The sequence below is a fragment of the Gouania willdenowi genome, chromosome 6 (assembly GCF_900634775.1).
Source record: "Gouania willdenowi chromosome 6, fGouWil2.1, whole genome shotgun sequence".
Taxonomy (NCBI): domain Eukaryota; kingdom Metazoa; phylum Chordata; class Actinopteri; order Blenniiformes; family Gobiesocidae; genus Gouania; species Gouania willdenowi.
This window is the reverse complement of record NC_041049.1, coordinates 56514972-56531434: the sequence shown is the minus strand read 5'-3', so window position 1 is coordinate 56531434 and position 16463 is coordinate 56514972. Positions and strand designations below refer to the sequence as shown.

General features: G+C 35.4%; 1 protein-coding gene across 5 annotated transcripts in view; it reads right to left on the bottom strand.

Moving 5' to 3' along the window:
* ndrg4 (NDRG family member 4) overlaps positions 1–16463 on the bottom strand; it is an 87402-nt gene that overhangs the window by 10848 nt on the left and 60091 nt on the right. For 3 of the 5 annotated variants that reach the window (XM_028448825.1, XM_028448824.1, XM_028448826.1), the window contains exons 5-13: positions 13424–13529; positions 8378–8498; positions 7270–7332; positions 6839–6899; positions 4886–4972; positions 4733–4789; positions 2997–3100; positions 2772–2828; positions 2568–2619 (exon numbers count right to left, since the gene is read on the bottom strand). In XM_028448825.1, coding sequence (XP_028304626.1) covers positions 2568–2619; positions 2772–2828; positions 2997–3100; positions 4733–4789; positions 4886–4972; positions 6839–6899; positions 7270–7332; positions 8378–8498; positions 13424–13529 — 708 coding nt within the window. Of the gene's footprint in view, positions 1–2567; positions 2620–2771; positions 2829–2996; positions 3101–4732; positions 4790–4885; positions 4973–6838; positions 6900–7269; positions 7333–8377; positions 8499–13423; positions 13530–14972; positions 15182–16463 lie in introns of those variants that run through there. The other 2 variants (XM_028448827.1, XM_028448828.1) reach the window with 1 other exon arrangement.

Genomic DNA, 16463 nt, shown 5'->3' with positions numbered 1-16463 from the left:
GATAAACTAACATTTAGTCACTTTGAATGACAGAAGGACCTCAGAGTAAAGCGTGTTACTTTTATTGACTAAAAGTTTATGTCGACTGTATTTTTCCAAGTGACAAAATCTATGACGAAATCCAATTACAACTAAAATATTTGCATTTCCTGAAAAAATTCAAGTGAGGATACAGGTGTTGGCCCCCATTTCACTGCATTAGCTTAGCATTAGCTAGTTTAATATTAGCATTAACCTAGCATCAGCAGTAGCCTAGCAATAGCATTAACCTAGCATTGGCATTAGCCTAACAATAGCATTAACCTAGCATTACATTCGTTTAGCATTAGCACTAACCTATCATTAGCATTCCCGTAGCTCTATCATTAACCTAACATTAGCATGAGCCTAGCAATAGCATTGGTCTAGCATTAGCACTAACCTATCATTAGCATTCACCTAGCTATATCATTAACCTAGAATTAGCATTAGCCTAGCAATAGCATTGGTCTAGCACTAGCACTAACCTAGCGTTAACATTCGCCTAGCTCTATCATTACCTTAGCATTAGCATTAGCCTAGCAATAGCGTAGCTCCACTATCGTAACAAGCTGTCCACTATAAAATGGGATCAGAGCTGAAAAATCAAAGCAGTTTCACCAAAAAATTAATAACTCAAAAAGTTTGAACAAATTATTAAAGTACATTCATAAATCTCGGAAACTTTCGCTCATTTGTCATTTGTGAGTTAACGTCAGACGGAACTAGAAACGGAAAACAATAGAGAAGATGTATGAGGCAACCTCATTAAGTTTCTGTTTCTGGAAGGAATCCAATCTAAACTACTTTTGTTACGTGGAACGTGAGACAAGCCTTAACGTAACAAATCAGGTCAACAAATGTGAACGGAAGCATTAAAAATGCTATATTTTATTATTCATTAATTTGTATTTTATATTTTAGTCGACTAAATCTGCAACAGATTTATAACTAAAATATACTATATATTATTACATACCAGGGTTGGGGTCAACTACATGTTTAAAGTACAATTACATCTTCAATTATCCATGTTCAATTACAACTTAATTACTATTACAGTGACTGGCATTTCTTCCAGTTACATTTCAAATTACAATTATTATTATTTTCCCCCTGAAAGTCAATTATAATTACATTCTCAATTACTAAAGTTCAATTACAATTAATCACACTTGCTGAGTCTTTGATAAATAAATACATAAAACTTAGCCTTCCTCTTGTGTTAGCTTTCTGATTTTGACCCATGTCTAGAATAAGCTGTAAAATAAACCAAAATATTATGTATCATCAAATTTGTTTCTCATCTCTTGGTTATCTTGTTAGGTTTTTCTGTTTTAAAATTAAATCTGGTTCTGTTTGTGTGATATTTGGATTTTTACGGGGAAACTAGGATGAGAGCTTCATGTTTTAATCTCACCACACAGAGCGACCGTCAGACGGACTTTTATTCTGCTGCGTTTGATATGAAATGATCTTGTTTCATATTGTCCTCACACTGATGGCAGAGGTGTGATTTGTGTGTCAAAGACATTTTGTTAAAGCGTTATTGATGCTGGAAGTCTGAATCTGTGAATATCCGCCAACCTTACCGAACAGTGTTACGGTCCAAATAGTATCTAGATTAACTGGTGACAGTTTTTGTTCCTGGAGCAACGCATAAGTCACATTACTGGTGAATTGAAACTTTATTCATACATAAATAAAAAAACTGAAAAATGGATGTTACGTAAAACATGCACATATGTGGAACCAGAGGTGGTGTAATGAATCTACTGGTGCTCCTTGTTTCTTGTGATCAACTTCCCTGTGTTTTGACGGCTGCTGTTAGCGGTCTTAATAACAGATAAAATTTTTTTACTGTCCTCAAAAAAGCTGTAATTGTTTTTGCAAAAGTGTCAAATGGTAGAAGTTCTAACATCTATTGTTCCTACACCAGCCTCACAGTAGATAGTCAGTCACCAGTTTATTTGGATACTATTTGGACCGTAACACAGTGAAGCAAAACATAAACGTGAGCAGCTTTTTACGAGCTAAAACATCCACAGACTGAATGAAAACATGAGCAGGACCAGAAAACTGCTGAAATAAATCCTAAACAGTCCTATTGTGTGAGGAGACCTGGTCCAGGATCAGGGGAGGGAAACGAGATGCAGCGGACTTCAGATCTCGCTCTAATTTCCCCCTAAATATCAAAACATCACACAAACGGAACAATTTTTCTAAAAAAAAAAAAAAAAAAACAGAAAAACACTGCTTATCTGGTTTTTGGTTTCTCTGTATTTCTGTTTTGGTGTTAAATCAGAAAAACAAAATAACCACACTGTTTATTTGTTATTTTGATTTGGTTTTAAAATGGAATAACCATAGAACAAAGGGTACACAGATTCATGGCAAACAAAAACAATGTATTAACGATAATGGGAGCGATACAACCCCCATGTTTGCAGTAGTCAGTGTGTCCTCTCAGCAATGGGAGTCTGTTACATTTCTCAGGGTTACTTCTCCTGAGTTGAATCTGTAATGTTTTGAAATGAGGATGAACTCACCACTCCCTCCTCAGCAGGGGCATTATCTCCAACAACCAGCATTACAGGACACCTATAGAAAACACAATATCAGATAAAATTACAGCAAAAAGCTATATGTGGCAGTACCAATAAACCGTTTCACTCAAATTGATGATGCGAGGCTTTTGAAAAAGGTCTTTTTTTGTGTTTTCGAAGGCCAAAAAAAACCCCCAAAACACTTACTTCAAAGTCTTGGCGTTGAGCACACTCCCGCTGCGGTTCATCTCCAGGTCCCTCCGACTAGAATAGGAAAGAGAGCAAGGAGTGAATGTTGGTTTTGTCTTTCTATAAGATCACGAATACACTTCTTTTTTTTTTTTCAAATAAATGTGTCCCTTTTGAGAAAAGAACAATAGCTTTTCATAGAATTCATGGTAAAAATGTGTAGGTTAAAGCCAAAGTCTTCACCTGTTGTACATGTTCCAGAAGAGATGCAGGTTGAACTGGTTGATGTTGTTGTTGATCTGTTGCCGGTAGCTTTGCACCAGCTCTGTGTTGTTCATCAGCTCCTCCTGCAACAGCGAGACAAACAAGCTCACGAAAAGATCATAGAACCATTCAACAGAAAATATGGGACACCAATTGTAAACTTGTGCATGCTAAAATAAGCAACATTTAGCAAAAAACCCTGTTTAAAAAACGGATTTGAATTTTTTTATGTTACTTTATACCAGATTTACAGAAATGTGTGATATTTTTATTCTCGTACAAATGTAATGTCAATGTTGAATCTAAATCTAAATGTTAAATATAAAAGTTAAATCCAAATCTAAAACCTAAGTCTAAATCTAAATCCTAAATCTATATCTAAATTTTAAATCTAAACATCACATGTGAAACTAAATATTTAGCTAATATGCTAATTCACCGGAATGAGCTTTTATGTTGGTACTTCTGATGAATTTGCATATTGGGGCGACTGTGGTTCAGTGGTAAAGTGGGTCGTCCAATAACCAACGGGTTGGGGGTTTGAATCCCAGTCCACCCAAGTCATTGTCATTGTGTTCTTGGGCAAGGCACTTTACCCACATTGCCTAGTATGAATGCAGTGTGTGAGTGAGTGTTAGTGATGGTCGGAGGGGCCGATGGCGCACTATGGCAGCCTCGCCTCTGTCAGCTGTGGCTACAGTAGTAGCTTACCACCACTGTGTGTGGAGTGAACAGATAATGCACATCAATGTAAAGCGCTTTCAGTGTCTATGATAAAGCGCTATATACAAATCCAATGCATTATTATATTAGATAAATATTAAGTTTTACCCGCGACATTTAAATTTAACATTTAACATTTAGATTTAACATTTAACATTTAGATTTAACATTTAACATTTAACATTTAGATTTAACATTTAACATTTAGATTTAACATTTAACATTTAACATTTAGATTTGGATTTAGATTCAACATTTACATTTACATTTAGCATTTATATTTACCATTCATATTCATATTTAATAATTAACATTAGATTTAGATTTAACATTGACATTATATTTTTTACCAGAAAACAAATATCACAAATTTTACAAATATTGCTGTTAATCAGGTCAAAAGTTTTTTAGACATAGTTTGTTAAATATTTATTTTAGAATGCACGACTTTACAATGGGTGGCCCATAAAACAATGTTTCTCTAATGATTTATTGTTCCTAAAAACTATAAAAATGTGTCCCCTTTCTAGCAAGACTCACATTAATCTACACAGTAAATGCAACACTGAGTTTTAACTCTGCCTTGATAAAGAGCTTCATCTCCTACAGTTATCTGGACCTCATTTTAAAAGCAAATCATTCAAAAGTCTAACTGTAAATCTTTTAGAGAAAAACTGCTGTATAATGATAAAATGTTCAAAAATTCATTCTTAAAACTAATTTTAGAAACTTTATTTTTTTTCTCTGCATTAATACCAAATGGATGAAATACTCTGTGTGTGGCATGTGACACCCGAGAAAATGATAAACCAGAAAAAAATGTGATTAACAATTTTCCACAAAGGAGATGAAGAAAGGGCTAAAGTGCAAAAGTAGTCGTCTCTCTGCTTCACTCTTCCTCCTCAGCTACAGTATATTAGGTGATTGTCTAAAATGCTTTCATTCTAAATCAGGTAAACTACAGAGTCAAAAACCCATCATTTCAAACTTACCTGGCTGAAAAGGTGTGGCAGCACAGTATCAGGCAGAGCACTGGTCAGACCTGACAGCTGAAAGTAAAAATACACAAAGAAGAAGAAGATAGTGTGAGTAAATCAAAAATGTGTAGAAACCCATAGAGATCAGGTAAAAGGGAGAGAGGAAACCTTAGTGGCCGCCCAGTCAATCCATCCTTTGCCATTAGGGTCAATGTTGAGGAGAACCATACCTTCCACCTGATCAGGGAAAAGCAGCTGAGTGGAGAAAGAAGAGAGTAAATATATAGTGAAAACATGATGAGCAGCTTTTAACTGTTGCTTCCATTTAACAATTTCTAAATCATAGAAAATATGATTTAAAAAAAAAAAAAAGTAAGTATTTATTGAAAAGGCTGAGACTTAATGAACAAAATGAACTTTCTGTAACAACAACAACAACAACAACAACAACAACAACAACAACAAAAAGCTTTTATGAGTCAGTAAGAAGTGCCAGATTGTGGAACAATTTGTGTCTAGAAATAAAAAAATGTCTGAATTTACAGCAATTTAAATATAAATACTCCCAGTGTTAAAGGGAAACATTTATAAATAGGTGTGTATGTACTTATGTATGTGAGTATGTTTGGATTACATGAATTGTACAGTTATAAAGATATATATTAATGAATTATGTCTCTTTTTATTGTGTAAATAAGTGTATATTCTAAGAAGATTCATGTAGAGAAATAAAATTTAGTACTAGATAGGTGTATAAGAAAAGGGGTTGAACTACTACATAATTGTAAAAGTTGACTCTATGTGCATACTAGTTGAGTCGACGTTGACGAGTCGATGGCGTCACCAAGAGCCGAAGCTGAGCCGAGTGGCGGCCGAGTGCCGGTGTTGTGCCAAAATCTGTGACCCGAAAAAATTCTGTGACCGCAGATGGGGACAGTTCCAACCCCTGCGGCTTCTGGGCGGACATTTACTCCCCCTTAAACATGTTTGTAATTCTTCTCCAGTCTGCGGAGCGTCATGTTCAGTGTTTGGAATAACGGCGTTAGGTAACGGCGTTTTTTTTTTTTTCATGAACGGGGTAATCTAACTAATTACTTTTTACACCGTTACAACGCTGTTAACGTTACTGAAAGTTAAATGCGGTGCGTTACATGTATTGATTGAATAAACTGTTATCCGAAAGCACTCCTGGCTTTATATGCAGCTGTAGTGAAGAGGTGGGTTAAAAACAAGGTGAGCGATTACGATTGGCTAAGGCGGCGTCATGTTTCATTGTAGCCAATCAGAGTGTTTTTACACATCTGCCAGCACACGCGCCACACACACAACCACTACAGATTTGATGAAGCAGCAGAGATGGTGAGCGTAGAGCAGTTCGATGTAAAGTTGTCATTTTTAAGGTGACGATACAAACACTACTTTAAATGAATTGTGGTCAAAGACAAGAACGTGTATGTGAAGTGTTCATTATATCCAGGAGTGAAGACTTTGTCCACATCTGTTGTAAGCAACTCAAATTTAATGAAGTGCCTCACAACAACACACGCATCTAAAAAATCTGAGTTCTTTGACATATAGCAACTTTTTTTTTTTTAACAGTAACGCAAATAGTTACTTTCCTTGGGAATGAGATACTTTTATTATAGAGTAATTCAGTTACTAACTCAGTTATTTTTTGGATCAAGTAGTGAGTAACTATAACTAATTACTTTTTTATACTAACGTTCCCAACACTGGTTATGTTTAAGGGGGAGTAAATAGCTCCTTAATAGCTATGAAGAGGTTTTGACAGATTTTGGCACAACACCGCCATCCTGGGCTAGAGTAAGGTACTGCAACTAGTCAACGTCAGACAGAGTCGCGAGACAACACTAAAGTCTGTTCAACCCCTAGTATAGGATTATATAAGTTTATACTTCCTCCTACTGCTTTTCGATCACGTACAGGCTTCACGTGCAGGATTTTGTAACCATTTGTTCTTTCTTTGCTTTCTTTGCTTTTTTTTTTCATTGTGGTAAATGCATTGCTGTTGGGTTCATGTTGGAAATAAAAATACATCAAAATCAATGAGCATAAAGTTATTTTCAAACAGGTATTACTCCGAACAGGGATTTAACTTACAGCAAACTTGGCAAGAATGTAGGCTCCAGCTCCGACTCCGATCCCAACGATGCTCTTGAATCTAAAAAAACAAAGTTCTTTGTGAGATCTGATGCAAAAGCACTAAAATGATGAGCATTTCACACATGTAGGAGTAACGTGCAGAGATTTTGCTGCCTTGCCGAGGGGCTATTTTTGGACGCATGCATAATAACGTTTGCCTGTTCCAAGCTGAGTGTCGAATGACATCCTTTCTGGTGACAAGCTGCATTTGATTTGGAATAATTCTGTGTTTGTGTATTTTTTGTTCTTTGTTTTGTGTCAAAGAGAGACAGAAATGTGTTTGTTTTTACCAGCACTAAAAACAGGACATAATGTTACCATGACAAACAGAGAGTGCATTGTGAGAATATGTGCACAATTTAATGCAACTTTAAAGAAATGCTACCAACCCAAAGTGCTGCACCACAGTGGGCAACATCCCAGCAAGCTGCTCCATTGTAGGGTACTGGTACCTTCACAGAGAGACAGAACCAATCAAATCAGCCTTCTTCCATTTGGATTTCTTAAATAGTAAAAGAAAAATCTTCTCTGTAATATACTTTCTATGGCAGTGCTTCTCAAACGTTTTCTGTTGTGCCACCATTTGAAGAACTAACATTTTTCAGCTCGTATTCCATCAAAAATTTCAAGAAAATGGGTAAAAAACAAAAGTAACCTTTGCCTTCAAAGCTCATAAAAAAACATAAACATATATACAAATTAACAATACATAATCAAATAAATGGGAATCATTAAAAAGATTTTAGAAAAATCATTAAAAAGATTTTAGAAAAATCATTAAAAAGATTTTAGAAAAATCATTAAAAAATAATTAAAATCATTAAAAATGATAAAACTCATTAAAACATAATAAAATAAATAAAAGTCATCAATAAATAATAAAATAAATACAAATAATTTAAAAGTTATAAAAATCATTAGAAAATTATAAAAATCATTAAAAACATAATAAAATAAACAAAAGTAATCAATAAATAATGAAATAAATAAAAACAATTCAAAAATTATACAAAATTAGAAAATTATAAAAATTTGTAAAACAATTATAAAAATTGATCTTTTTTTTTTTTTAGAAAAATCATTAGAAAATTATAAAAAATTGGTAGAAAATTTAAAAACAACAAATAAATAAATAATTAACATAGTGAGGAAAATATGGGAGGTGGGGGGAGGGGGATCTGTCATGACATAGCACACACCCCTTGGGGGGCGCGCCCCACATTTTGGGAACCACTGCTCTATAGCATTATTATGACCCCTAGGTTGCTATGAGAAAAATCTTAATGTTGCAGTGGATAAATAATGTCCTGCTTAAGGTCACATGTAAAGAGACTTTTATTTATAAGGCCACTACATTAGCAACATGTACAAGTGTTTTCTGTTTAAAATGTTTGTCCAGGTCATGTTTGTAAATGAGAACTGTTCTCAAACATTTTACCTGCGTTAAAATAATGGTAAAATAAATACATGAATTAATAACATCTTTATGTAATTTACCCTTGTGGCAACTGTGGCGCTCCAACTTGTTGGCCTGGTGCATCAACGTGGCAAACCACAAAGTGTTTGGTGATTTCCTGCATGTCCTCATTGTTGAAGAAAGTGTTGAAGCACAGCTTGTCTGCAGGAGAGGAAATAAGCAGAGGTAGCATGGAGTCAGGGGTCAGCAGGAGATGCATGTGACCACATCAAACATTACCCTCTGCTGACAGCATCCAGAAGGTCAACAACAAAAGACCAACCTCGAGAAAAATATTCATTTAATTCTATTAAAAGGCTATCTATAACTAAACCCCCCCCCCAAAAAAAAAAACAAATGAAAAAAAAATAAATAAATAAATTCCTTTTTAAATCTAAACTTCACCACTGGGGTTGCTTAAAAGCACAATACATATAGAGCTATGACTATATTTTACATTAAAAAATATTGCACTTTATATTTGCCTGCAGGAATTTGCATAATTTGTCATCTTTAAATAATGAATTTGCAAACCTACAAATGTAATGATTTAGCCAAAGCCTTAGTTCAATTGTACATGAATGTGTTAATAATGTATTTAATAATGTTGATCATAGTTTTATTGTAAATGGATGTGTTAATAATATATTTATAACGCTGATAATAGTTTAATTGTACATGGATGTGTTAATAGTGTGTTAATAATGTATTTCATAATGTTAATAATAGTTCAATTGTACATGAATACATTAATAATGTGTTAATAATTTATTTATAATGTTAATAATAGTTTAATTGTACATGGATGTGTTAATAATGTGTTATTTATTTCCACTGCCATCAGACTGTTTAACAGCACTGTGTAACAATAACTAACCACACTGACACCCTCCAACCCCCAACCCAGTTATCTATTTGCACTTTTGTTGTTTTTCTTTCTGCTGCTGTTGTCGTTGTTGTTGTTGTTGTTGTTGTTGTTGTTTCTAAAAATGTAATAATGTATCATGTATCCTATGTTAGTATTTATTTTTTTTCTTTTCTATTCTATTCTATTTTCAGCAAAGTTCCTTTTTAGTAACTACACAAAGTATTTGTTGATTTTCTTTGTTTCCATAAACCAACTCTTATTTATTATTCTTGCATAAGGTATTCACAATACTGTCTTCATTTCCATAAAGTGACTATTATGTAAAGTTATATCTTTAAAATAAAATGTTTTAGCTATAGATTGTTGTTTGTGCAGCAGTTAACCACAGTCACACTTAACCGAAGCTAATGCTAAATTCTCACTCTTTTATTTTTGTGTTCCATCAGACTTGCCATTGACGAGGTGGTGAATTGTTGCAACAAAAGAAACAAGATTTCATACAGAAGCGTAGCATATATGTGCTTATTTGATGTTAGCCATGTTGTTATGTTAGCTATCTATTTGCTAGTATTTTTTGGGCTCAGTTCACTGTGTAAGTGGCTCAATACAAATGATTTAGAAAGATTAATTTAGTTTCTTCACATTTTCTGAAAATGTCAGAAATCTTAAAAAGCTGCGTCTATGGCCTCTATCCATCGACTCTTTTGCAGTTTTCCTACTTTTAGCCTCAGTGAAATCATGCAGTAGCATTGCTCAGGCCCTGACCCAGTGGCAATAATTAAATGGATCAATTCACACCACAACTGGGTCACAAACAAAAAAACTAAACAAAAAAGAAAATCAAAAAAAGAAAAGCAAGTATGGTTGTGGTCAGTGTTTGGAATAACTGCTTTTAAATTAACAGCGTTATGTAACGACGTTTTTTTTTTTCAGTAACGGGGTAATCTAACTAATTACTTTTTAATTCAGTTACTAACTCAGTTATTTTTTGGAACAAGTAGTGAGTAACTATAACTAATTACTTTTTCATAGTAACATTCCCAACACTGGTTGTGGCACTGGGAGGATGAATGTTTGATCTCTAAAGAACCATGAATGTTACATGAGGACAGAGGTGAGAACATCACTGTGCACTATACTGACTCCATGACCCACTTTCAGCGTCATTATGTCACCCCTTTTTTCTTCCTCCTTCTCATCCCTCTCTTCTTCTGCAGTCAGATATAATAACACTCTAAACACTTTCTATAACTGCAAGCAGCTCATGTTTCATGACCTCTTTTCTAAATCTGTCTCCTTCTCAAAATTGGTCTTTTAATCTCTTTGTCTTTGATTTGATTTTCTTTTTTTTTTTTCTTACCTCCTGTTCTTTTGTTTCCAATGCACTTGTATTTTTTTTTTTTTAGGCTGGCGTAGGTTTCTGTGCCATCTGCTGATTGGGAGTCACATTTATTAAAGCAATTATTCTTAATGTTTACTGTTTTCATATAGGTTTCAGCTCCACCCTGCAGTCAAACCATATAATGATTGCATGTCTTTGGAATCCTAACTGCCCATTATTTTTCACTTTAAACTAATTGTTCCGATAACACTTTACAATAAGGGTCCCTTAATTATTAATGTTATTTAATGCATTATTAAGCATTCATTAACAGTTAAATAATGTTTAAATATTCATTATAATGTATTATTTAACATTGATTAACATATTATTAAATGCATTAATAATGCATTAATAAGCTCTCTTGCGTAATGCAATTATTTATCCTTATGTGTCCATTACTTAGTATTAATTAATACATGACTTAATATATTAGTAAAATGTTAATAAAGTCTCTAATAATCATTTACTAAAGGTGTTTCTATAGATTGAATAAGCATTAAGTAACACCTATTCATTTACTAATGCTGTGCTGTGCATGTCACTTATACATAACCTGAAGTAAGGTATTACTTAACATTAGTAACCTGACATAAACCTTAATAAATGTATAGGAGTGCCTCATACGCATTACTTAACCATAGTTAACCATTACTGAATGCTTTTTGGACACTTATTGTAAAGTGTCACCATTGTTCCTACCAATGGTTTTAATACTGACACTTTAAACCCTTTTTTTAATTTATTTTTATTTTATTTTTTTTTACTCTTTTAGGCCACCCTATTTTGCAACTTTTAAACAATTTCTGTGTTTTTTTAAAACCCAATTTCACCAACTTTTCCACCATTTTCGGGTCACTTTTAACCAATTTTATTTCTGATTAAAAGAAGGATTTACATCTTTAAGATGACTATATACTATGGAGCTCCATCCTGTGTGACTGTGCTGCAGTCAAGCCATATAATGACGGCAGTCTTTGAATCCTAATAGCTATAACAGCCTCCCTTATTATTCAGTGAAGCGTTCTTTTTTACAAAGCCTGCAGGGTAAATTCAGCTTCAGAATAAGGCTGAGAATAGGACAACAAAAGCCATGATATCTGCATTCAACAGAGCGTATTCCTCATCCTCATCCCAGCATCAAAAACAGCATCACCGCATTGCTGATGTCTACTGGCCACGCCCATCCCTCCTGCAGGATGGAGATGTTTTTGTGACCTACATATCACCGACTCCTCTCACGTTCTCCTTTCCATTTTCCCTCCTGTGCATCATTTTTTTTCTTCTCATTTCTATTTTTGTCCTCACACACTTTAGGACAAACACCCCCTCAGAGCCTCTCAGCTTTTGTTCTCACAGCACCTACACAGAGATCTTTGTTGCACTCAGACTGAATACAATCCTGCCATCACTTTGTGCAAGGATATGGACAACATTAAGGTTACAGGAAGTAAATAACACCATTAGAAGGTTCAGTTTATGGATAAAGGAGTCATTAAAACAGTGGGTACATTTTCTTTTTTGTCATCTTTTAGTGTTGTGGAGACCAAAGTTTATGAGCATTGGTTCATCTTTTAAACACTTTGGAAATTGCAAAAGCTCTCAACTTGCTCGCTCGAGGGGTTCTCAACCATGGGGTCAGGACCCCATTTGGGAACGTGAGAGACTGTGAGGGGGTCGCCAGATGCCTTCAAGAAACTACAAATATTTTTTGAACAATTCCAGCCCAATTTTGCTTATCTTTACCCTTTTTTCTGCAACTACACCAAACTTTCCATATTTTAACCTATTTCCATCACTTTTTCTTGCCATATTTTTTCTCCTTTTAATGCATTTTTGCTACATTACTCCCATTTCTGCAAATTCTTCATCAAATTTCAATGCATTTTCTGCACATTTTTTACACTTTCATAACATTTTGGGCACTTTCCACCACTTTCAACATCTAATGTTGCATATTTTGACATGTTATTGTCAATCTTAACCTTTTTTCACCATATTTCATGCTTATTTCTTGCCAATTTAACCACATTCCCGATTTGTCATGCCCCTTATTTGCCAGCTTAAACTAATTATTCCAATATTTACACTTTGAACCCTTTTTTACCACTTTTTGGTTGGTTTTTGGCCACTCTAATTTGCAACTTTTAACAAACTTCTCATTTTAACCCCATTTCATCACATTTTCCACCATTTTTGGTCATTTTTCACCCATTTTATTTTTGATTTAAACAAGGATTTACATCTTTAAGATGACTATTTACTATGGAGCAAATAACACTAAACATCCTGATAACAGTGGATGTTATTCAGATGAATAAATAAATGTGGTTATCACAGATTCATAGAATAATGGACCATCATTTTGCTGACTTTATGGATGGACCTCACTTTTCACTGCATTGTGACATGATAACATTGCACATACCAAAACTAATCTATTTCATTGCGATTATAGTTGACTGTTGAGGACTTTGGACTGGGAAGTGATAAAATATCTGATGTGTTTTGGAGTAAGATGAAGCAATGACAGTGTACAGATCTAGAACGACGCTTTTTAATCCTAAAAAAACATTGTTTAAATTGTTAATTAAAGGATGTGCAAAGGTATAATAACCAGTATGTCAAAAATACAGCACACGTCAAAAAACTTAACTTTACAACACACATTTTGTTCCTTTTATTTATAACACAGAACCCTTTGCTGGGGATGATAACGAGTGAATGTGTGTGATAACATAATTATCACCTCTGATATGTGCTGAAACATGAACATCTGTTCAACACACATACAGTAACTTGGTCTTTTTTTCCCTTTCTTCTCAGGTGAATACTCACGGTTCAGTCCTACATCATGATAGGTGAGAATAGCAGGCTTGTTTCCTTTGGGCGCCCCGCGGATCACCACGTGCAGCATCCCGTAAGGGGTCTCAACATCATGTTCCTGTGAGAAACACAGACACACAGAGCAGTGGCTCACACACAGATTCTCACAGATATGTTCTCACTTTTTTGTGCCTTTCACCTCTTGGAACACATCCTAACGTGGGAAATAAAGGATTCAGACTCAAGAAAAATAAATTGGAATTTTTTATCAAGGCCAAATAATGGCTTGAACAGTTAAGTTAAATGGAAGAAAAAGAAAACAATGAATGGATTTGAATATTTTACACTGCGTGACTCCAAAAGTATGGCTACTACTTCTGAATTCTAATTTTTTAAGTTGAAACTGTTGATGTTGATGATTGTTTCTCATAAAGGTTTGTTGGTAACGTATCAATAATATTGCTAAACATTCAAGCGCGTCACATAGATAAAGCTCTCAGGACTTGTGAAGTGCAGAAAGTTTCATTTCATTGAATTATATGTTTTCTTATTATCAACAATGGTGTCGGATTTATCCACCTACAAACAACAAAATAAGAAAATCAACAAAAGCCACTTAAATAAAAATAAACACTGTACAATATGTGATCTGTACCCTGACACTAATAGTCTTTTAATAGAATTAGTTGGATTGTGACCCACATTTTGTCAGCATCTACTGGTCCCAGGGAGCCACTCAAAATGGAGGTTTGTAGTTATGTGTAAACATGAGTTGAGCAGTGCGGAAACATAAACAAACAGCGGAGCGTTGTGTTTAGGGATGATCGTGGAGGCTTTAGCCGTTAATCTGTTGTTGCCACAGTGTCTCCAAACTGAAAACCAACAAACAGAGATCTGACACCTACACGTGGATTTCCATCATAACTGATCAGAGACAGAAAAAATAGCTGAGTAGGAAAATGTTCCTGCCTCCCTCCTCCTGCAGCATCACACATTCACTCTTCATTTATCACACATCAGATCCCAAAAACCTTCTTTATAATCCACCACGAGCTGCAGAGTTATGCACCATTATGAGATAATCCAGCTGGATTATCTCTGCAGTATATAAACATCAATGTTATCTGCAATTAGTGCTCTAATTCCAGCTATTCAGCACATCAATGGCCTTCGTTTTCTTCATTCCAGCAAACACAGCAGCGACCTTCAAATCAGCACTTCTCAAATGCAGCTAAACGTCTTAGAGAACTGGACTAGGGATGCTACACATCAGGCAGGCAGACACATGCGCCTGTTGTAGAAAAGATGCTGCAGCGGCATTAGCATGTGTGCAGAGCTATCCGCAGCATGTGTGTCACTGTGTTTCCTGTAAGTGTGTCAGTAGGCCAGAGTCAATGACTGACCCATCAACCAGCACTGACTCTGCAGGTTCACTTGCACTGAAGGATGTAGCATGCACGTCACACGCATGATCACAGCACCTTTAAAGATATTTTACCCTTAACGATTGTAAAAAATGTATCACGTTGACATTAAATCAGACATATCGTCCATCACTCACCCCATCCCAGCACTCGGGCATGGTGAATACGTTCTCTTGGCTTGAAGATGAAATAGTGGCAGATGAGGAAGAGGAGAGGAGGATGACTAGAAACCTGTCCTCTCCTATTTTAGGGACCTGGTGAGCTCTGGTTTGTTGTTCCTGCTGCTACTGCAGAGTCTTTGTCTGCTTCATTCTACTGCAGCCTCCCTCTTATGCTCTCAGTCCTCCCTCCCTCCCTCTCATCATCTCTCCTCCACACAGATCTGATACAGAGAGGGCGGGGCCTTCCTGAGACTATTGACCCACAGCACCTCCTCTTCTACCTCTTGATTGGCCAGTTGCGAGGCATTTTCTGTCTCTCTCTCTCATCAGGACCAGTGCTCCACTTTGGATTTTGTTCTGCTTTGCTGTCGGTTTTCATCAGTGACCTTGTTATGTTACGTTTTTGGCAAGCTGCCGTTTACAAATTAGGCCAAATATCAGGGTTTGTTTTTTTTTTAAAGGATGCATTAGGATGCCTCAACTGAGAGTTAGGAAGAGCTAGATTCTGCTGCAGTGACCTCGATTTTGTATGTTATAATAAAATTAATCTTCACAGCTTACAAATGTCCAAAGGGGATTTATCCCTGGGAAATAAACATGCAGTGCATTTATAAAAAAATGAAAAAATACTTGAATTCTAAGAATAAAAGAGATGCATTTAAAGAAAATGAATAATGAAATTGCTTTGCAACTGAAAACTTTGAACTATATGTATCTAAGGTTCAAGCAGTGTTGTTCTGTGGTGTAAAGTTAGAGGCATACGTGCAGGGTTGCATGAACGCAATGGTGACAGATCGTTCTCCAATGTTGCACGTCTGCTGCGTGCTGCACGTCTGCTGCTGACGCTCTCTTTTTCTCTCTGTAGACACTGACTGTAAGTCAGCGACCCAGTATTGTGCCAGTCAATCAATGCCACCTTCCTCTCCTCCTCATCTCCATTTATCCTCACTTCACCTATTGTCAGTACACCCAACGTGCTGACTGGACGTCACGTTTCTCACTCTCCATCTTTTCCTCTGCAGTGCAGATTAGCTGACTTAGCATCTTCTGCTTTAAATGTACAATCTGTGCCGGCGAGCTGTCATGTTCAGGAGAAAACCCAAACAAAAGAGATTTGTCTCAAACCATCCTTGACTCTATTTTGATTTAGGTGAAAACATTCTTGTGTGAGAAGTATATATTAGTTAAAATGGAGTTTCATGTGGGTGGTGATCTAGAACAGTAGTTCCCAACCTTTCTTGTCTTGTGTACCCCTTGAGCCTTTTTGTCATACCCTGAGTACCCCTCACTCATACGTGTTCATGATTTTCCAAAAGTAGAACGTAACACAACTGAATATTCAACGCAAGTCATTTTATTTCTTCTTCATAACTTAAACAATTCATATGCAAGCATAATCTTCTTATTTAACTCAAATACAATAATTCTCAGGTTCTAAGTATAGATATATTTATAAACTCTAAAACT